Source organism: Hirundo rustica, chromosome 1, assembly GCF_015227805.2.
Source record: "Hirundo rustica isolate bHirRus1 chromosome 1, bHirRus1.pri.v3, whole genome shotgun sequence".
NCBI classification, from domain to species: domain Eukaryota; kingdom Metazoa; phylum Chordata; class Aves; order Passeriformes; family Hirundinidae; genus Hirundo; species Hirundo rustica.
The window spans coordinates 86,136,567-86,157,450 of NC_053450.1; the positions used below are offsets into that span (position 1 = coordinate 86,136,567).

The 20,884-nt window shown below is 40.8% G+C and overlaps 1 protein-coding gene across 1 annotated transcript in view; it reads right to left on the reverse strand.

Moving 5' to 3' along the window:
• The window catches only part of DUSP22 (dual specificity phosphatase 22), a 43,137-nt gene that overhangs the window by 14,594 nt on the left and 7,659 nt on the right, over nt 1–20,884 (reverse strand). The window contains exon 3 of the mRNA XM_040070383.1: nt 14,743–14,825. Coding sequence (XP_039926317.1) covers nt 14,743–14,825 — 83 coding nt within the window. The remainder of the gene's footprint in view (nt 1–14,742; nt 14,826–20,884) is intronic.

The following is a 20,884-nucleotide window of genomic DNA, read 5'->3' on the forward strand; positions in this document are numbered from 1 at the left end:
AAACACTTCTGAAAGCGCATTTAGCTGACTTCTCAAATGGGACTTCCAAGAATACAATCTGCAGCTCAGACACAAAAACCCTGTATTATTCACTGGAACTCTTTTGAATTATCTCAGATGCCGAGTTATGGATTTTTCAGATGCACTGATGAATTCAGATAAGAATTTGAGCAAAAGGATCATTATAAAATGCACCTTAATCTATTCTTTCGTAATGACGCACACTCCTGTAATAATCCCACGCGTTCAACACCACGCACGGAAAGTCACAATTTTATGTACAGGAGATCCTTTGCCAACAAGGTGCAACACAATCTGCACCTACCAGGCATTTTAATTGCCAGCTGGGGGAAGAAGAGGAATTTTCACTGCTCAAATGTGTGGCTACCTGAGTCAGCATCATCTACAACCCCTTCGCTTTGCTGGCTCAGAAACCCCTCCGTTCTTCCCCTACACACACTTTGTTTCTTCACTTGCCACTGTATAAAGAGCAAGCCCTTTTACAAGAAATCCTGACCCCAGCACCATGACACATCTCTGCAAGGTGCACAGACTTCACCGCTATGTCAGAGAGATTGTGGGAAACAATCAGAAACAGACGATAACAGTCAAAAACATTGTGGGAAACCAGGAGGGCTCCACAGCCAAAAGCTGATCCAAAACAATCTCTACAGACACATTCATTTAAAAAGATAGCATAACTGTAATACTTGTATTGATATTGATATGCTGATGAGCCAAGGATAGTTAATTATATTGACAGATTAATTACTAATATAAGCATTTGTATGATACATCTGAGAGGTTTATCTTGGACACTAGTATCACTTCAAGTGAGTCACTCCAGTAAAACGAGGGCCTGAGACCCGAAAGTAAATTTACATGCAACTCCGTACCATTGAAAAATTGAAAATTGAGGGCAGGAGATGGGCTGGCTGCGGAGTGCAGTACATGCCAGAAGGTTCGCTCCTCCAGCACGCACTGACGCAAGTTGTTCTGCAGATTTCAGAAGCTATGGCACATGCTGAGTGCTTTTCACAGGCTGAGTGCAGAGGGGCTTTCAGATCGTGCTCACTCTAAAAGCAGAAGTAGCACCAGCACAAATTTAAGACCTGCGATGGTCTTTTTTTTTGTCATGGCTGGTTAGTTGCAACTACTGCAAGCAAGCATGAAACCAGCATATGAGAGACCACACATGGTCCCGAATGCCTCATCCAAAGCCTGATCCTGGACACCTTCAGCACTTACACAACTTCCACCGAAGCCCACAGCACACGTTTTTCACTACTGTGCTTGCAAATGCTCAGCATCAGCCTATTAGCTTTATTAGTAAATCTTCTCAGAAAGGAGATGGTTTAAGTTACTGGAATCTGGTATTTTGACTGATGTATATCATCTGTGTTTTTGGAAGGCTGTGGTGATGGACTCCTCCCTGTGAGGAAATAATCACACACTCAACTCAGAAATAGTTAGAGGTGGGATTTCAAAAGTACTGTGCAGTGACCTAACCCATCTCCCACAAAAATCAACAGTGAAACTCTCAGCAACTTCGAGCCAAACACAGTTTGGCCGGAGCTGGTAACTCCTGAGGATCCCACCCTACCATCTAGTTTTGCTTCTCTTGGTTGAAATAATAATTATACTAATAGGACCAAATATCATTCATCGTAACCGGACACTTGAAATACACCACCACCACAAGACTGTATGAGGCAGGTATTCATACATGAGAGGATTTTTTGTGTAGATATTCCTAGGCTGATTGCTGGAATTAGATTTTCCTCACACATGCTGTGTAGACTTTCTTTTTTTTTTTTTTTTTTTAATATATCAGCAATAGGAAGACACTTAATTGCTGAACCCTGCTGTTTGTGACTCTTTTTGAAAAAAAAAAAAAAAAAACCTACCCAGGATATTTGTATATCTGTTCCCCAAGACACTACTGTCTTTCCTGTGCACATACTCTGCAGGTACCATCGAAGAACTGTCCCAAAGGGACCTTTTAAAGTAAAACAGTTTATGCCAAGCAAACAGCTATCTACAGCATTTAATATAGGGTATTATCATGGATTAAAAAACAGAAACACCACGATTTTCTTACCTAGCAGTTTGTTTCTCAAACTGCAAAGCATAAAATGTTAGACGGCAACAATCACTGGAACAGTGACTACAACAGAGGAAGCTAAATCAAAGACTATTGAAGCCAGCTTCTTGTGAAAATTTCAACAGGCTCCAAACTGGTCCCTAGTTAGCAGTTTCATTAAATAGACCTGAATCCAGTTGCAGATGCAATATTCCAGATTGAACCAAAATTGCATGTTAATAAAGATGGCAAGACAAATACAAATTTTACACCAACCATACAGAAGTCTTTATTTACATCTTTTTAAATTAAGGACACTTTGTTCCCTAAGAATAACAATTCTGTAAAATTACTCAGTGAAGGAAGGACAGAACAACTCAAAACAGATAATGTGCCACTTCACCTACACACAGTAAATTAGGCGCTACAGAGCAGCTACTCATTTCAAAACATGGTATTTATTTGAAAAAAAAGAGAAAAGCTTGCAAAGCATAAAAACTGGTGAAAAGAGAAACACCACTTAAAACACTATTTAAAATCCAATACAAAGTAATACATTCCCCTTATTTATTGAATATTCTTGCATATATATTGCGACTCAAACATTTCTTCAGCTGACAGCTATGTCAGTCATGCTTTATCTCTCCAAACACTCTTTTCCTCAGACTACCCAACTAAAATCTATTGATCCAGCCTTTTTAATTACACAGAATCTACGTATATTATTAGCTAATATAAAGTCCCAGACATACGGCATGGGCATGCCCAAGCTCCTAGGGCAATGAGATGCCGAAGATAGCATTTTTCTGCTCAATTCACTACTACTTTCCACTTGTTACTTTGAAATCACTGCTCACTTTCCTTTCTCCTTCAATCACCTTTACCACCAAACACCCCTACTTTCCAACACACACACATATACACACACACACACATACACCTCAGACTTTTTGCTTGCTACTCACATGGTGATCCTAACTGATGCCCCATCAAACAAAAGCAGTCATTCCATTTCTTTTGGTGTATTTAACCTGTTAACATTGTCCCCAAAAAATCAGTAAAATAAAATATAATTTTCTTTTTTGTTTTCTGTTTCAGCAGAGTAACCACCAAAACTAGATTTCTCTCATAGGCCCTGAAACTGAGTGCTGCAGTTAAACGGATACAGTGAGAGCTAACAAAACTAGGGCAAGTATTCAGATTTCAAGATTGTCAAAGTTGAAACAAGGGAGAGTTAAGTAAAATTTCTAAAATTCACTGTTATTTGAGAAACAACAACAACACTGGTGCAATGTCATCACAGATTCTGAAAATAGTAAGTCAGTTCTGCTGCAGCAAATATCAAGGCATTAAACCAGATTTCAGGTGCATGCAGAAGCTTTACACTACAGTCAAGAAGGTATTAATGGAATTGTGTCAATATTCAATTTTCTAACTGTTTTAGAGGTTGATCTGCTAAGGTTGGAAACTGAACAGTTATGTCACACTTGGAAAAGTCAGTAAGACTAAAGAACAAGACTTTCCCAATATCATTAGCTTTCAAAAAAGATAATTAAATCTTTGTTATTAAATCAAGTATTTCATTCACTGCTCAGGAACGCAACAGTTCAGTATAAGGAAAACTATGTTTTTATTCTACTTAAATAGAATCTTATTTTAAAAACAGCATTTTAATTAAACTTGTAAAAACAGGCATTTGGGGTTTTTTGGTAAAACTTCTAGAATTTTGCAGTAGCAGAATGACATATCTCCAAGTGCCAAATGCCAACTAATGGGTCAATGACTGAAAACAGGACCTTTGCAGAGCACGCACAAATTCAATTGTACAATACCAAGAATTATTTCAGTTCTGAACAGGATAAAGTGCAAAAAGCACTGTAAGACAAATGCAGCACCTATACAGATGGCTGCTCCTTGACAATGATCAAAGATATTCTGAAGTCATTGACAATGATAATAATCATTGATTACATCTTAATTATACTAATATATGTTTTATATGTGAAAGGGAATCACTGTCCAGTGATTCTGATATAAAATGAGCACTCACAAAACAGCTTGCAGGAGAATAAGAAGGACTAAAAATGCTACTCATTATTTCTTGTTCAGTGGGTTTTCCAAGTAATGATTTTACAGACATTTTTCAGAACATCATCTCTGCCACTGCCGTACATATATTTCTGATGTTCTAGTTAGCACTGGAAGCCTGAATCTAGAGTATCAGATTTTAAAAGCTGAGGAGAGGGGAAAAGAATCTCAAGTTACAAAATTTCTGCTCTCCAAGGGCAGAGAGTAGGGGAAGGGTCCGTTAAAAAAAGGGCAGAGTGTGGGGGAAGGGTCTGTTAAAAAAAAAAAAAAAAAAAGGTTTAAAAAGAGCAGTATTGTATTTTTGGCATTAAACTTCTCTATTTAAATTTATGTAAAAATACCATCAACGATTTCCAAGAAATTTTTTTTAAACATAAAACCCTAAACTTATACTTGTGAACCAAGATGCAAATAGAAAACCTCCAGCACCTGGCAAGTTCTTTCAGGTTAGTCAAAAACCATGTGTTAATTTGAGTCGTCACATCAACAGATGAGGACAGGAGGACTTATTTTTGTTTAGGGGCATTTCAGCAAAAAAGCTAAAGTGGGAAACAGCCGGCACAAAGCCTCCTCAAGCCAAACCAACGAGAGTTTATAAAGAGTTTAGTCCAGTAATGCACCGAACTGAACCTGCTAAACTGAAAACCGTTCAACCGTTTGTTTGTCCTTTCAGTTACTTTCTGTAGCAATCACCATTGGTGCTGATTTTATTAATGACTCATAGAAAATGCATTTGTGTTTCAGCCAAGGACAACCACTAGTTGACTTTAGCAAACAACACACTCAGGTTTGGCTTTGAAAAATACTATAAACAAAATTGCAATTACATGAACAACATGAACAGCAGCAAACAGGAGGCTCCTGCAATAGAATTCACACATTTCATTTGTGCTATCAGGAATAATACAATGTCAGAGCTTTTTACAATGCTGGTTCATAGTTTTCTTAAGGAAGTAGTGTCAGTGGCACTTCTGAAAAGCTCCTTAAGGCTGGAATGTGTCAATCACAAATATAAAGTGTCCTGTTAAAACCCTCCTGCCCCATCTGTCCTCTCTAAAATTAAAGGAGGCAAATGTTGAAAATTTAAGGATTTTATTTTAGTTGCACAGAGCTGTGGTTACTATTTCTAATTCTAACCCTGAATTCCAGTTCTAACCTGTCTCATATGAAGGAATACAGAGTGAGAGAAAACACTAATGAGTTTGTATTAAATTGTGGTTTATCTCCTTTAGGACACACCAAGAATATTTACAGGACTTCAGCTTAGAGGAAGGCCTTTGTTAGCTTGCCTTGACTACATGACTTATTCAAGCTCCCGGGCATGTCAGGGCATATCTGAGCACTAGCAATCACACTTGATCCCTTAACCCTCAAGGGGGTCTCTGAGTACTAAAATAAAACATATATTCCAATTGCCTCTTTCTTTAAAGAAATGCTGGATCATGATCACTTCACCTCTGGAATATGCTCACATTACTTTTTACAAGGGCACATAGAGACAGGACAAGCGGAAATACCTTCAATCTGAGAGCAAGTTTAGATTAGATACTAGAAATAAATTCTTTACTGCAAGGGTGATGAGACACTAGAACAGGTTACACAGAGACATTGTGGATTCGCCATCCCTGGAAATGTTTAAAGCCAGGTTGGATGGTCTAGTAGAAAGTGTTCCTGCCCATTCATTGCAAGGGGGATGGAACTAGATGATCTTTAAGATCCCTTTCAACCCAAACCATTCTATGATTCTGTGATTAGAAGCATGGGATAACACATCCCACATCATGTCTTCCGCAGATGCAGGTCAGAGCACTTGTCCTGCTCTGGTTAACACCATAACCAAGCAATAAGAAACACCAGACACCTACTGGTCTCAACATCCCTCAAGCAAACAGCTCACCATTGACAGCTCCAAGCAGTCCTCATCCTCCCCTCCCTGCCACGTGCCATGACAGAAACATGCCTCCCTCGACACATCTCGTGTGTGATGAGCAAGTCAAACGGTGAACTAATTTAGTGCATCACCACAGCAGCCACTGCCAGGGGTGCCCCATCAGGAAGGCCTGGCCTGACACACTTTAAAAGCTGCTTTGTGGAAGTCTGTTGGTGGCTTCTTAGTGGGCTGCTGGGGTAATAATTGAAAAATTAGTCAGAGCTCCCAACTTCACAAGCAGAATCAATGCCAGACAGGGCATTACTTCAAACTAGAATCGTCTGGTGCTGCTACACCTGAAAGAAAAATGGTAGCTGTTTTGCTCAGCATGGTCTTCTGAAACATCTCATGAGAGGAAACCCTTACCATGAAAAGACAGTGAAACATCGCAGAGGAAAGTTAAGGTTTTTTGTTAGAAGTGCTTGTACACTTTCTCTTGAAATTAGCACAATGGCTGAAAACCAACAGCTTCTACCACTGGTGATATATGAGTTTAGTGCTATGGATGGAAATGCAACAGTCCAACTTGACTAAACTGTTAATTTGTAGAGCTGGTCTTTATACAACAGCCATGACCTTGCTATATGATATTAGCACCTCTGAGTTTGAAGGCTGTCTTGCCATCTCTCTCTTTAACAGTTCCCATAAGTGTTTGGGTTGGATCACAATGACAACAGACCCTGCAGAGAGAACACGTTGCCCAGTCGTACCCAGTAGGGCCTACACTTATCATGTCATCAAGATGCAAATTAATTATATATGAAAGGCCTCCTACAGTTCAAGACTTCTGCATGCTATACAATATTGCAATACATTTTTATCAGATTGCCTGTTTTCACTTTCTGAGCAGTGTCTCTCCAGAATAAACATACGTTATTGCTCTGTGTTTTGTTTAAAAAAAAATAAATTACAGCTGATGGGTTTCCCAGTATTTCCCTTTTTAGTTATTTCATGTTAAGCAGTCGTATGCCTTTGAGTACAGACAAACCCTTTCTGGACTACTATCTGTGTGAGGATGGTCCTCAAATGGTGAGGGGTGAACAGATCAAGGGCAGCCCTGCTTAGAAGGACTTGGCAGTGCTGGTGGATGAGAAGCTCAACACTGCCCAGCAATGTGTGCTCACAGCCCAGAAAACCAACAGCATCCAGAGCTGCATCCAAAGCAGCGTGGCCAGCAGAGCAAGGGAGGGGATTCTGCCGCTTTGCTCTGCACTGCTCTGCTGAGACCCCACCTGGAGTGCTGCACCCAGCTCTGGGGGCCCGACACAAGAAGGAGATGGACCTGCTGGAGTGAGTCCAGAGGAGGACTACTAAGATGTTTAAAGGGATGGAGCACCTCCCCTAGAAGAAAAGGCTAAGAGAATTGGGATTGTTCAGCCTGGTAAAGAGAAAGCTTTGGGGTATTCTAATTGTGGCCTTCCAGTCCATGAAGGGAGCCTACAAGAAAAATGGAGGGGGACTTTTTACAATAGCATGTAGTGGTAGGACAAGGGAAAATTACTTCAAACTGAAAGAGAGTAGGTTTACATTAGATATTGGGAAGAAATTCTTTACTGCTAAGGTGAGATGCCCCATCCCTGGTAGTGTTCATGGCCAGGCTGGATGGGGCTCTGAGCAGCCTGGTGTAGTGGAAGGTGTCCCTATCCACAGAAGGGGGTTGGAATGAGATGGTCTCTAAATTCCCTTCCAACTCAAGCCATTCTATGAATCTATGACTACAAAACAAATCACTAAAGGAGCTTTCAGCACTTCCAAAGTTATCAGCTGGGGAAATTGGGGGTAATTCCCATTATACATACGCATTAAAATATTAAGTCATATCCAGAAAGGGCAACCATGAGAAAAAGAAGTTCCCCCAAACTTGTGATAGAAGGAAAGAATTAGAAAACTTAAAGGAGATAAGGCCAAAGTTCCCTGGCCAAAGTTATCACATTAAGTGCTAACAGCAGATATTATAGGTTTCTATAATAATTTAGGTCAGAACCTAAATGGCTGCAAAAATGCCATCCACAAACTGTGCTAACCAGATTACTTGCATTGTGCCAGAGCTGCCAGTCCAGTTCTTCTAAAACAGCTGACTTTGCTTGCCATTTCTAAAAAAGTACACAAGTATGGTCTAAAGATCGTGGGTGAACATGCAAGATTATCAAGCTCAGCTAAAACTGCATTAAGACTTACAACATACAGCCAGGCTTGAAAAATATGAAGCAAGATTCCAGATCTTCATGCAAGCTGGTATGAATCCATTATCTATGACAGGTCTTCAGGCTATGACCATTAGATATTACACACATTTCTCAGTTTTTAATAGTCATTTAGTTCTTCACTTTCTTCCAAAGGTCTGGATTTAGTAGCCAGTTGTACACTTTATTTTTAATTCTTAATCTCGATTCAGTACTTCCTCTTGTGATTTCTCCAGTGGCAAGCTTCTCATCCTTAATACCTTATAAAACAGGTATATCACAGCATTCAGCAGTGATAAATCTGGTGCAGAGAAGTTATACAACTTCTCCATAGCATCCTTATTTTTCTACAGCTTCTATTCCTCACACTTACTGGTTCTGTTCCAGTTACAGCATCTTTTCATTGCCTGTATTCTATTAATGCATTAGACTGTTTACTCAGGGAGTACGAAAGATTTTTCTGAAAGATCTTCATAGAAATTTTTAACTCTGTTATTCACTTTCAGTTCAGCTCCTTAGGTACTGAGTCTTTGAAACCCTATTTCTATTTGGATAAAATTTTAGAATTTGAAATGAAAAAAAGTACCTAAAATTCTTTATAAAACAACCTGGCTGAGAAGTTCTTTATTTCCAATGACACAGTTAATTTGTGCTGGCTGCAAAAGCTGATGGACTGGGCAAAAAAGATTATAGAATCGTAGATTGTGCCTAGTTGGAAGGAACCAATCAGGATCATTCAGTCCAACTCCCAGCCCTGCACAGGACACCCCAAGAGTTACACCATGTGCCCTGAGAGTGCTGTCCAAATGCTTCTTGAACTCAGGTTTGGTGCTGTGCCCACTTCCTAAAGGAGCCTGTTCCAGTGCTCAACCACCTTCTGGGTGAAAAACTTTTTCCTGGTAACCAACCTAAACCTCCCTTAACTCAGCTTCATGCTCTTTCCCCAAGTGCTGTCACTGGTCATGAGAGTGAAGAGATCAGTACTTGCACCTCCACTTCCGCTCGTGAGGATTCCGAAGACCACAAAGAGGTCTCCCCTGAGTCTCCTCTTCTCCAGGCTGAACAGAGCAAGTGACCTCAGCTGTTCCTCATAAGACTTTCCCTCAAGGCCCTTCACCATCCTCATGGCCCTTCTTTGGACAGTCTCCAATAGTTCAATGTCTTTTTTATATTGTGGTGCTCAAAACCACACTTAGTAGTTCAGTCAGCAACCAGCTCTTCTCTGCCTCCCTTATCCCTCCACCCCCCTACCACATCAACACTTATTTAGGTAGTCAGATTCAGGAAAAAAGAGGGGAAAACCACTGCCCTGGAGACAGCACGTACCAGATTAAGACGATATTGTTAATGGCATCAGAATACAAAGAAAAAAACCAGATAACTGTCCTCTTAGAGTGCTCTGGTTAACTCTGCAGAATGAGGGGGGGGGAATCGACATATTGAAAATAAAAAACAAACAAATATTCTGTAGCCACAGAAAACTAAGAAAGAAAACTGGCATGCATACAGAGGCAGCACACATGCAAAAAGCTACTCTTAATGCAGTTCCTCATTAACAGAGTGAACAACAGAGAGCTTTTGTGGCAGGGGACAGTACAGGCATGCCCACACAAACTCTTGTCAATTTAAAATCTACATCAACATGATCGTTATGATGTCTACCCGATGAGTGCAGCACACAAAGCTTCCTGTGACACAGCAGGAGTCAGTCTGACAATGATAATGCTCTAAATAAATTAATGCCAAAGGACTCCACAACCACAGGCGACTGGTAATGGGATTCATACATTTACTGGATCAAACCTCTGGTGCAGGTCAAGAACAGCAGCAAAATTACTGGTAACTGACAAATGCGTGGTGGACTGTGAGAAAAAAGCTGCTGGTTTCAGTCCATTTCCTGACTGATGGACAGGTGTCTGCAATGCTCACAACAGTCACCACAACTGGCACCTCAAAGTGTCTCAGACAGACCAAGGACTGTGAAATGCTCTGGCTCTAAAATACAAAGCTTAAAGACAGCTATAACCCAGCCTCACCTGAATCAACTTCCACACAAAAATGGAGCACATGAGAAAACCCACCTCTACCTCCAGAAATATATTCCAGCAATTACTAACCTTCACGGTGAAAGTCTTCCTTACTTCCAGTCTGAATTTGCGACACGTCATTTGCCGGCCACAACGACATGCAGTCCTGATGTGGCCTTTCCACGTGGGGACCCACAGAATGCCTACCCATCCCTGCCTCTCTTTGGGGATGACACCTCTCTGGGACAGGGCCTGAGCACCTGTTTGACAAGAACTCAATACCCCTCCTGCTCCCAGGACTCACGCTGCTCTCCTTCCTGCATTGCAAATAGCAACCACTGCCCAATGCAGCATGGGAAGCATTCTTCCCTCTACCAGCATTTAAACCTGTGGTCGTGGGGAGGAATGATGGGAGGACTAAGAATGCTTCTAAGTTCAGCTGCTTGGACATGACTGTCCACCACAGCCTATACTTTACAGAATGAGATGCAGCTGTTTTCAAGCTCCTGCACAATCCACATCAACAGTCTATTTAGTTTGGGCCATATAACCACCCCCAGAACAGGGTTTAACACCTGGAAAATCCAGAGACAAACACCTCAATGGACCTGCAATCATATTCTTCTGTTAAGATTAACAAGATTTACCTTTACATACTTTACTTTGAGCAACTGGAACAAAAAATTTTATCATCTGTAAATGTGCTGAGGGTGCACTCAATCCCTCTATGTCATTGATGAAGACGTTAAATGCCAAATACACTATTACCTAAAGCACACTTGGGAACATATTTCCCCATCTACCTTTCAGTGTCTCATATCCTGAATAGAGATTTTAAAACCTAAACTGAGAAACAGCATAGAAAAAGCAGGTGGCAAGAAATCCAATTATTCTCCTCTGTTCACGGCTTTTGTGTGGATTTTTAAAACATCTGTGAGTGTCCCATGGGCAGCCATACAAAGTGCTCTGGAGTAGCCAACTTGATTCACCAAGGCTACTGCCCCTGTGCATCTGTGGGTGCTGTTGGACAGTGCTCTCACTCATTATATCTGAAATAACAAACCTGGATCCATACAGCATCTGCACCTTTTTCTTGGACATGCTACCTGCTACCCATAGGATTTTCCATGAGATGTTTGTATCACAGGAGCTATAAACATGCATCTTTAAACTATAAAATTCTCACCAAAGTGGTTAAGATCCTGTATAATAATGGTGTGCTTAATCAGAACAAATAGCCTCAGAACACTCTCTAAATACATTTCAAAATTGGTTTTATTAGAGGAAAAAATTCTTTGAAACAGTTTAGACAAAAAGAACTAAAGAACAATATGGCAAGATCGCTCAGGCCAGATTTTGGCAAATTTCTTCCAGTGTAAATCACTTGAAGTCTTACAAACAATTCTGTGTCTTGCACTTAATGCAAGCTAGCCATGTCTAAGGGCGTAAGAAGTTTCAGAATCCAACTAATTTTATACCTACTTTTTCCTGTTATTCCAGCTTGAAAGTACTCATTACTTCCTAAGGCGAAACTTTGATTATGAGCCACCTGTGAATCAGACATCCATAAGGGTTTGTAAATGATGATTGAGATAATGTCCAAAACTGAATTTCTATAAGAAAACTTTTTTTTTAAAGTGTATCTCAGTAGGCACATGTTAGCTAAACCAATATAATACTTTGTTGTGAAGCTCTTCAATCATTCCCTAATAGCTTACTAACTTACGAGGAACCTATACCCAAAACCTGAAGTATGTAAGTCACACAGGAAAGCATACTTTTTAAAGGTATTGTAAGCATTTCAAATAACGAGGTAAAAACAGTCTGTAACACCCCAGAGAGGGGCAATGCCTTGAGTTACTACAAAAGAAAAACAGTTTTACAAGTTGGTGATCACCACATAGACTGAAGTTTGTTTTCATTCTTGACTACGCATGACATGGTCGTATTGAATCCTTGACTATGAAATGACAAAGTCAGATTGGGCATTTTCATTCTCCATCCACCCACCATAACTGGGTACAGAATCATTACTTCTGATACACCACTTTAAGTGCTCTGTTCAGAGGTATTATTACATCAAAAGAGTGATGAAACATCAAAATCTGACAAGCAAGATGTGGGTAATTTGTGACTTCCGCGAGCTGAAATACGCATCCATATTCTTTGTTTCACAGACAGGCAGAAAACACCAAATTTTCTTTGATAACATGCTACTAAAACACTACTGGCTTTTCAGTGTCTAAAAACACTTAGCTTCCTAAGCATGCACAGAAAACTTTGTCTAATGAATTATTTGTAGCATTTCCTACAGGTACCTACATCTCCTACAGGACTAGGGAACAATGGAGATAAAATATTGTTAGTTAAAGACAAAGGCAAATACTGCAGAAGCAAAGGCAGCTTTTTACAGGTGATCAGCATTCACATAAATGCATACACATGAAACAGGGTATCTCAGGGAAAATACATTCCCTTATCACTACAATTGCAAGTTTACAAGTCAGAATAACATCAGATGATTTCTCAACACAAAAGTAATCACCTTCCATGCATGAAACTTGGGGAGGAAGGTGATAAGGGATACACATAGGGAAAACATTCCTATTTGATTTCAGTGGACATAAGAACAATATGGAAACACAAGCTGTAAACAAACCCAACTACAACCTGGCACAGATGTAAATAACAAAGGAAGTAACCAAACCTAAGAGAGGTTTTCAGAGTTTTTTGGGTTTTTTTTCCTAGGCTCTTGTTCCTAGACAGAAGCATTCAATCACAAACAATCACTGCAGTAAGACCATGACTGATAAAGTAATCAAAATTAGCTCAGCTCCCAAACAAATGGAATTTAAAACTTTTACTATACTTTAGGAACTGGGGAGAAGTTTTAAAGGAACCATACTGCATGCAGAGAAAATTGAAGGCACAGTTGGAAGCAGAGGTGATTAAAGCAAGTCCATCCTCAACCAGTCACTGTTTGTTCACATGCCACTGAAACTTTTGAGTTTGGGAAGAGATCTGGGTAGACATAATCCTTGATGTGTTTTGTGGTGGTAACTAGAGGAAGGAATGGTGACCTGGTTATATTTAAACCACAAAACCTCCCAGTTCTATTTACCATGCAGCCTCACAAACAGATGCACCACCACAGGCAGGGAGGTGGTGTGTGGGCTGCCAAAACTACCACCACCAGAAGCACTGGCCTGAGGCTACAGCTGATCTGTGCCATAATCAGTCTTCCTGGTTTTCTAATCATAATAAAGCAAAACAAAATTCCATTCATTTTAAAGACCAGCACCCTAGAGGCAACATGACATCTCCTTTACTGAGCACAAATGTTTATCTCTTCAACTAAGAGCACCCTTAATATTCAGTCTTTTTCAGACTTAACAAGCATCAGGCACTACACAAGTCAAATGGACAGTGTAACAAAGTCAACAGCTAAAGCTCTGCTTCAGCACATTTATAAACTCGAGGTCAACATTACCTTGACACTGGGGTTGGTTGTGACTACTGGGGACACCTCTTGTTTGGCTTGCCTATTGACTTGCCTGGGAGAACTGGAAATTCTGTAGCTTAAGGACTGAAATCACTGGAGACATTTTGCATTAAGAAAAAGAAGAGCAAAGATTCCCAGCAGCATATGAGGGCTAACACCAATAACTGCCTTACCCACAATTTTGCCACACTTCCTGAGAAGTGGAACACAGAGAAGGAATGAACAAATTTTAGAGGATAATAGTTCTGACATAAATCAAGTAGCAGGATTTTAAGATGTAGCAAAGCCAAGCCAGACTCCCCTCCAAGGTAAGCTGGTGTAAAGAAGAAAGCATAGCATTCCAGCAAAGGAGACCTGTTTCCTGTTCCCAGCTCCTTCCCTGCTCAAGATGACACAGCAAATACAGCTCTTCAGATTAGTTTCCCTTCAGTAAAATGGGAATAATACTTTTTGTTAAAGTGTTGGACACTACAGATGCTCTGCCATTTTAGGTCTATTTTGTGAAGATCACTGGTTTCTCCCACAGTCCAAGCCTAAATAAGGCTATTTCACATAGAAAAGGACTGCAAACCCATCTGCCATAAAGAGTCAAGGAAGGGGCCCAAGTAGAAAGCAGGGTTAGTACTGGGGAAGGAATGTTGTTTATGTGATGTTTAAACTCCACACAGAAGGAAACTTACCTTTAGTATTAAGTTAATAACATAATCCCATTATTGTGTTATACAGATTGACAGTGTAGTTCTTTTCCTTTGTCAGTTACATATCTCTTCATTTTAACAGCAGCAACAACAAAATCTGTGGCTGTATCTCAAAACAGCTACAGCTTTCAAGAAAATCAGTCTTAGAACACTAACTGCACAGAAAAAAAAATAACCCCAAGATGACTCTAACAGTCAACTGCAAAGTAAGGAGTCCCCCCAAACTCTTACCTCGAGCATAGGGCGGGCACTGTCATGGATTGAAAGAATGTGCGTAATGTTATTCTTACTCAACTGCTCTACATCTCGGGCATCTGTGACAGAGGGAAGAAAAGGAAGACAATTTTTTTTTTAATCTCTAGAAACAGCATTTCCATTGTGCATGCTGAAAAGTTACTTATTGTTTATACATTTCCTTTTGAAGCTGCATAAAGTCAGGCAAAACCTCAAATGCAGCTGTTCTAGAACACCATCATTAGAGTGGGTAACGGGAAGACACACTTCTAACTCCAAAACAAATTATATACTATATAAAGACCAAGCTTAAGTGACACAGGAATATGTTCTCAAGTCAGAAGTTTCATGTACTTTGCATCTGAAATATAAGTCTGTGCACGTCTGTGTGCAGGTGATGGACATCTGAACACGCACTCAGAGCTGCAAAAGGAATATCTGACCTCCTCTCTACCCACAAATCCCCCTTCAGGGAATACATTTTCCCTAGGGAAACAGACCCTGTGACACCCAGGTCTGAGAAGGGAAGCCAACCATATCACTTGAATTGAGGTCCCAGCAGACAAGCCAAGATGATAACAAGATTCTTACTTTCTATGAACTAGTAGAGAAAAATGTGCATTTAGCCAATACAAATGAAAATTTTAAGTCTAAAGAGAGACAAGGTGATGAAGATATCGAATGTATGTAAAAGCAAAATGCTACAGCGAGGAAGTGCAGTTGTGAAAAGGTGGTTCCTAGACCTGTAACCAAGAGGTTTCAGACATTCAAAACTGGAAAGAAAACTGAGGTGAATGAAAATTTGATACTAGATATGGCAAAACCATAGGCTTGATTCCATGAGAAAAAAGTGTAAAACAGACTATCTCTCATCAGTGAGCAACCTTCCCCATACTAACTACCAGCATGTCAGAAAACGACCTGAAAGAACCACCAACACATGTAAAAGTTAGCTTGTGCCCATTTACTTCTGACCTTCTTGCTTGAGAATGGCACACCATGGCAAGTACAGCAGTGGTTTTGTGATGTGAACACCTGCCTTTGAAATCTGCCCATACAATCTGTTCACATTAGCCTGGTTGCACACAAAAAGAGAGCACTGACCACAAAGGTTTCAAACCGGCTCTCTCTAGGTACAAAAATAATAGCATCACCTGGATGTTCTTTATGTACATGCAAGAGTTCAATTAGCATCTCTTGTATCATCTTATCCACCTACTATAAAGTTTCAACACCACAAAGAAGAGCTGGACATTTAATTATACTGCCCCATAGACAAGATCCAAGTGAGCACAGTAACAAGCAATAAAATTTAAACTTAATCCAATTATGAAAGCTTCTCTATAGCTAATAAAATGAAGAAAAGAGTCAAAACTGTAAGGATTTTACTCACTTCTGCTCAAGCCTGCATGATCAACACAGATGCCTAATCCTTCAGGAGAGAATTAACACAAATTCTGTCTGAAACAGAATTAATGCCTAGCTTCACAGAGCAAATAACATTTCCTAAAAATCTCAGAGCAAACATTTCAAAGAAGAAATGCTAATGCTTGCCAGGCGAGGTCCTCTAATCCACCTGACCTTCAGATTTTTTTAACAGTTTGTAGGACAGTCTCAATTCCTTAGGGAATGTCTAAGCAGGCAGGGATTTGGAAGCCCAGAAACCAGTCTAAGTGCCCCTAAAAATCACTGTTTTCTGTCTTACAAAGAGTAAGGGCAGACTTCAGAGCCTGCTGGCCGGAATTCACAGTGTTAATGCGCACCTAGCACAATGAGGTGCTCTCTCTAATTATCAGTAGGTCCTATGTGGTAAGAAATGTCTTTCCATACAAGGCACTCTGCCTCAAAAGAAGATATGATCCAAATTAAATGCTGACTGCTTTGAGCCAGTTTGAAAGGCCTAATGGACATAGTACAACTCAAAAAAACTGAAGTACCTTAGTTCTTCAGTTAACAGAGACTTAGGCTAAAGGAATTTCAATAAATCAAAGCTATACAGTGAGATTTCAGATATTCCTAGAAACAAGCTGGAAATGGCCATGCCGACCTACATCACCAGGTAGCCAGCAGGTCCTTAATATTTGGGAAATAACCATTCAATTCTCTAAAGCAGAGGAGAAAAAGCTTCCCAGCTACTATCTGGATCTAAACTTCAAACAGTTTACAAAGGGGAAATTCCCCTGGTTCCCCAGCACCTGCATTAAGTCTCTACAGATACTACAGATAAGGCTATTTAAACAGCAGTACAAATAAGATATCCTGTCACTCATAGTCTCATACCATAAACAACAAAAAAAATGTAGAGGTTATGTAAAGAACCACCAAAAACCAAAAGAACCACCATCACCACAGCAATTCTAACCTCATTGCTGTAGCACAATGCTGTACAAGCACATGCAGGCTCACGTTTTGAAATCCCAGTGTGAAACACCCCATTTTCAAATGCTAAGATTAAACCTACCTGTCAGAGCCCCTCCTGGGCATCCTCTAAAGGGTGCCTCAACTGCGGTATTATTCTTCACAACAGGTTACCTAACGTTCTGCTTCATACAGCAAAATGCTTCTCAGCTAACGCAGATGTGGACTTTTGAGTAAGGCTTTTGCGAAATTCTCTCCTCACACAAAATGACACAATTCACACTGGGGAAGTTTTCCTCTCCCCCTCACACATTTAGCCTATTTTCCCTCAGTTTCATACTATGACTCCAAGTTTAACCCCTACTCATGCAGAGAGCTGCAAACACTCTAAGCACAAAAGCAATGCCAAAGTCATCAAAATGGGACCAGGGCCTGTCAGAATTTGTCTCCCTGCTGCTCTGGGAAGCAAATCACCTAGTGCAGTGTACTTCCATCCCCCATCAGCAAAAGAGACACAGCTCCAACCACTGCAGGTAAGACAGATCAATGACTGAACTGCAACACTACAGCAGCGAAGCCTCAAATGTACCTACAACCATTCTCTCTTACTTCAGTATTTTAGTGCCTCCACAGAAATGCAAGGTGAGGGATGAGGACTTCATCTCAGGGAAGGCAAGTCAGCCCAGCACGTACAACAGGATCAAGTCTCAATCTGCAGATGTGCAGAGACTACAATTTCATCATCATCATATCTTTAATTTTTTATTATAGAAAGTAAATTTTTGTCTACACTTTATTTTCTTCTTTGGAGAGAGCTAGATAGAGAGACAGCGACCTAAAGAAGAGCATCCTCTGCATGGTTCAGAGCACTAAGGGCTAATACTGAGAATGGTTTCCCATAAGGAAAGCTTTGTTCCTGAATCGAGTTATGTAAGTTACAGACACACACACACACAAACCGTGTACATGAACAAAAACTTCACCTCTCCTGTCTCCACACTTTGTTCTAAAACATATTTTGTCCCATCCTCTCAGTAGGACTTTTTTGGGGAACAAGAAAGGTGGGGAAAAGATGTCAGTACTCTGTTTAATGAAGTACCAATAAATTGTCTTCCCTCAAAAGGTGAACCTGAAAAAGGAAAGGGTATAGCCATCTCTCCTGTTTTCAGTACCTGATATAAAGCCCTAGAAAATGGAACTTTAAAAAAAAAAAAAAAAAAAGGGGGGGAAAAAAAAAACAGATGAGAATGGGAATTAATTGACTAGAAACACAGCAGAACTACTTGGTGGGCATAGCCTTTTTATACACTTAGTAATGGGAAGGGCAGAAACTTCCCCAAGACTCCCCAAGACTGTTCAGATCACCCACAGCAAAACTGGACTCTTTGGGGGAAATTAAACCTCATATTGTGGCTTTCCCCTTCAAATTAAAAAGCCCCCAAATATTCCATGGAAAAAACCTTGAATGATAACAAACAAGGAAGAACATAAGCTCTTTAATATTCAAGGTAGAAACATTCTTGAGTCTCTGGTTTCTGCTACCGCCACACTTCTCGGTTTGGAAGCAAACTGAGTACCCATTAAGAACCTCTCAGCAGAAGAAATAGATTTTTTGTTTTCCATTTGTGCAGAGAATCAGGCTGTCCTTTCATTCCCTTAAGGAACAAAGCAGCCATTTTTGTTGAGAGCACAGGTGACTTTCAAGGGGCATCAGGTGCAGAAGACAAGTGGACATGCAGTCCCACAATAAATTCTTTGTCTTTTGAGAGGACTGCATTTCATCTGTAAGGTACAAATGTAACAAAACAGATTTTCTCCAAAACTAGAGGCAGACAGAAGAGTTAATGTCCTCTTTCTTTTCCCTCATTTTTCCTTCTTAGCCCCCATTTGCAAAGAAAAAACTCCTCCTTCACTTTCACACAAGAATCCCAAGAGCTCTGTTTCCTTCTGGGCTTTCAGACCAGACTGTCTTGTATTTTATATGGACATCTATGGTTCTTCTTGAATTTTTCTGCCCTCTAGCTGTGCAATCTCAAATATACCCTCTCAGGAGCATACCACACTTTTCATGTGCTACTGATGAGCTGAAGCATACTTACAGAGCCTATAAGATAAAAAGCACTTGAACACATGCCAAGATCTGTGCTTATTCAGGAAAGTTTTTCAGAGACATACTCAACCTCTGTGGACCACTGGGGATTTCAGGAGATACTTCAGTGCTTTCCATAATCAGCCCTATATATAACTTGCTACCCTAAAGACCCTTAAGGTGGTTATTAAAGCCCTTTTCTCAGTCTATGTGCTTAGAGGTTTGTGCAGCAGCAAACGAAACAGAAGCGGCAAGTTCAGCTCCCATTTCTGCCACAGGTTCATTTCACAAGCTGTTTCTGGGGCCTCAGTTTATCTCCCAGTCAAATGCAGAATTTGCACTGCTCTGTCATAGACTGTATTTAAGTTTACTAGGTTCTAAAAGTAGAAATATAGCTGAATGGTGAATAATAATTCCCCAATCAGAACAATTGCTGAATGCCTTCTCCAGACAACAGCCCTCCAGAATTAGCGTTTAACATCTCGAACATCCTACTTTCACTCAGCAGAAAGGCATCCATCTGGAAGAACCGTGCCTTTCCCAGCCTGCCAGTGCTCCCAGGGGTCTCCCATGCAGCAACGAGACAGGAGTGTGAGTAGGATGGCACATTGATTTAGCTCTGGAAAGTGTGCATGCCCGGCTCCCTGAGGAGCAGCTATCCTCCAGAGGGCAGATCAGAGCGATTTACAAACATTCCCCTGACTCAGCTTCAGGAGAAGCTCCCTCCTCTCCACCCCTGCTCAGGGACTCAGACAGTGCCTTGAATTCTCAGCCCCGTGTCTGGGCAAGATGCCCAACACCAGGGATTCAGTGTTTCCTCCCCTTACTGACAAGATGCAACTTATTCAACTTCAAGCTATCAGTCTTAAGCTGAAGAATGGGAGACTGGTCAAAAATGTGTTACAGGAAATAATTCTGTAAACCCCTGTTTCTACGAGTAGCTAGTCATTTCAGCTGCCCAAATCAGCATACTCTTACCAATCCAAATTGCACATACTGCTGAGTATTCCTCAGTCAATGATTCCCTTTGTGGCTGTCTCAATGCTCATTAGTCACTTTTTTAAAAAGTGCCACCAATCTTGTGCCCCAAGAACACTGGAATCAAACTCCTCCAGAAAAGTACACTGGTGATTAACCAACAACCTGTTCCTAAATGGGATGACTTCACTGCACAGAGAGCTTGCTGCAACCGCTCCTAAGCAGTGAGGCAAGGGGGTGTTGGGGGACAAGGGACGCAGAGAAGGGTAAGGATTGTAAAAGTATGCTCTTGTATTAGTGAAGTACTGCAACACCTATCTTTTCCTCTCCAGGTATGGCAGCTTATCTGAGATTATAACAGGCACTCGTGAGCGTAGAACGTAATGATTAAAAGCAATATGAGCAAAGGTCATAGCAGTAAATAAACGGACATTTTGTTTGTATTTTTAATTAATTTAAAAAACGGAGCCCATAATACAAACACTGGGGTTAAAGTCAACTCGTCTTTCCTCTCTTTTACGGAGGTAAGCAGAAGCATTACACCCTCTGCCTTCCTTTCAGCGAGGTTCCCAGGAACACTTCCCACTCAGAGCACTGCTCTGGGCGCAGGCGTGACCTGCCGTGCCATTCCAGGGCTGCTCCCCTGGCACACGGAGAGCGGCCGGCCGGCCTGGCGTGGGCAGAGGCGCTGACTGACCCCACAGCCCTGCCCAG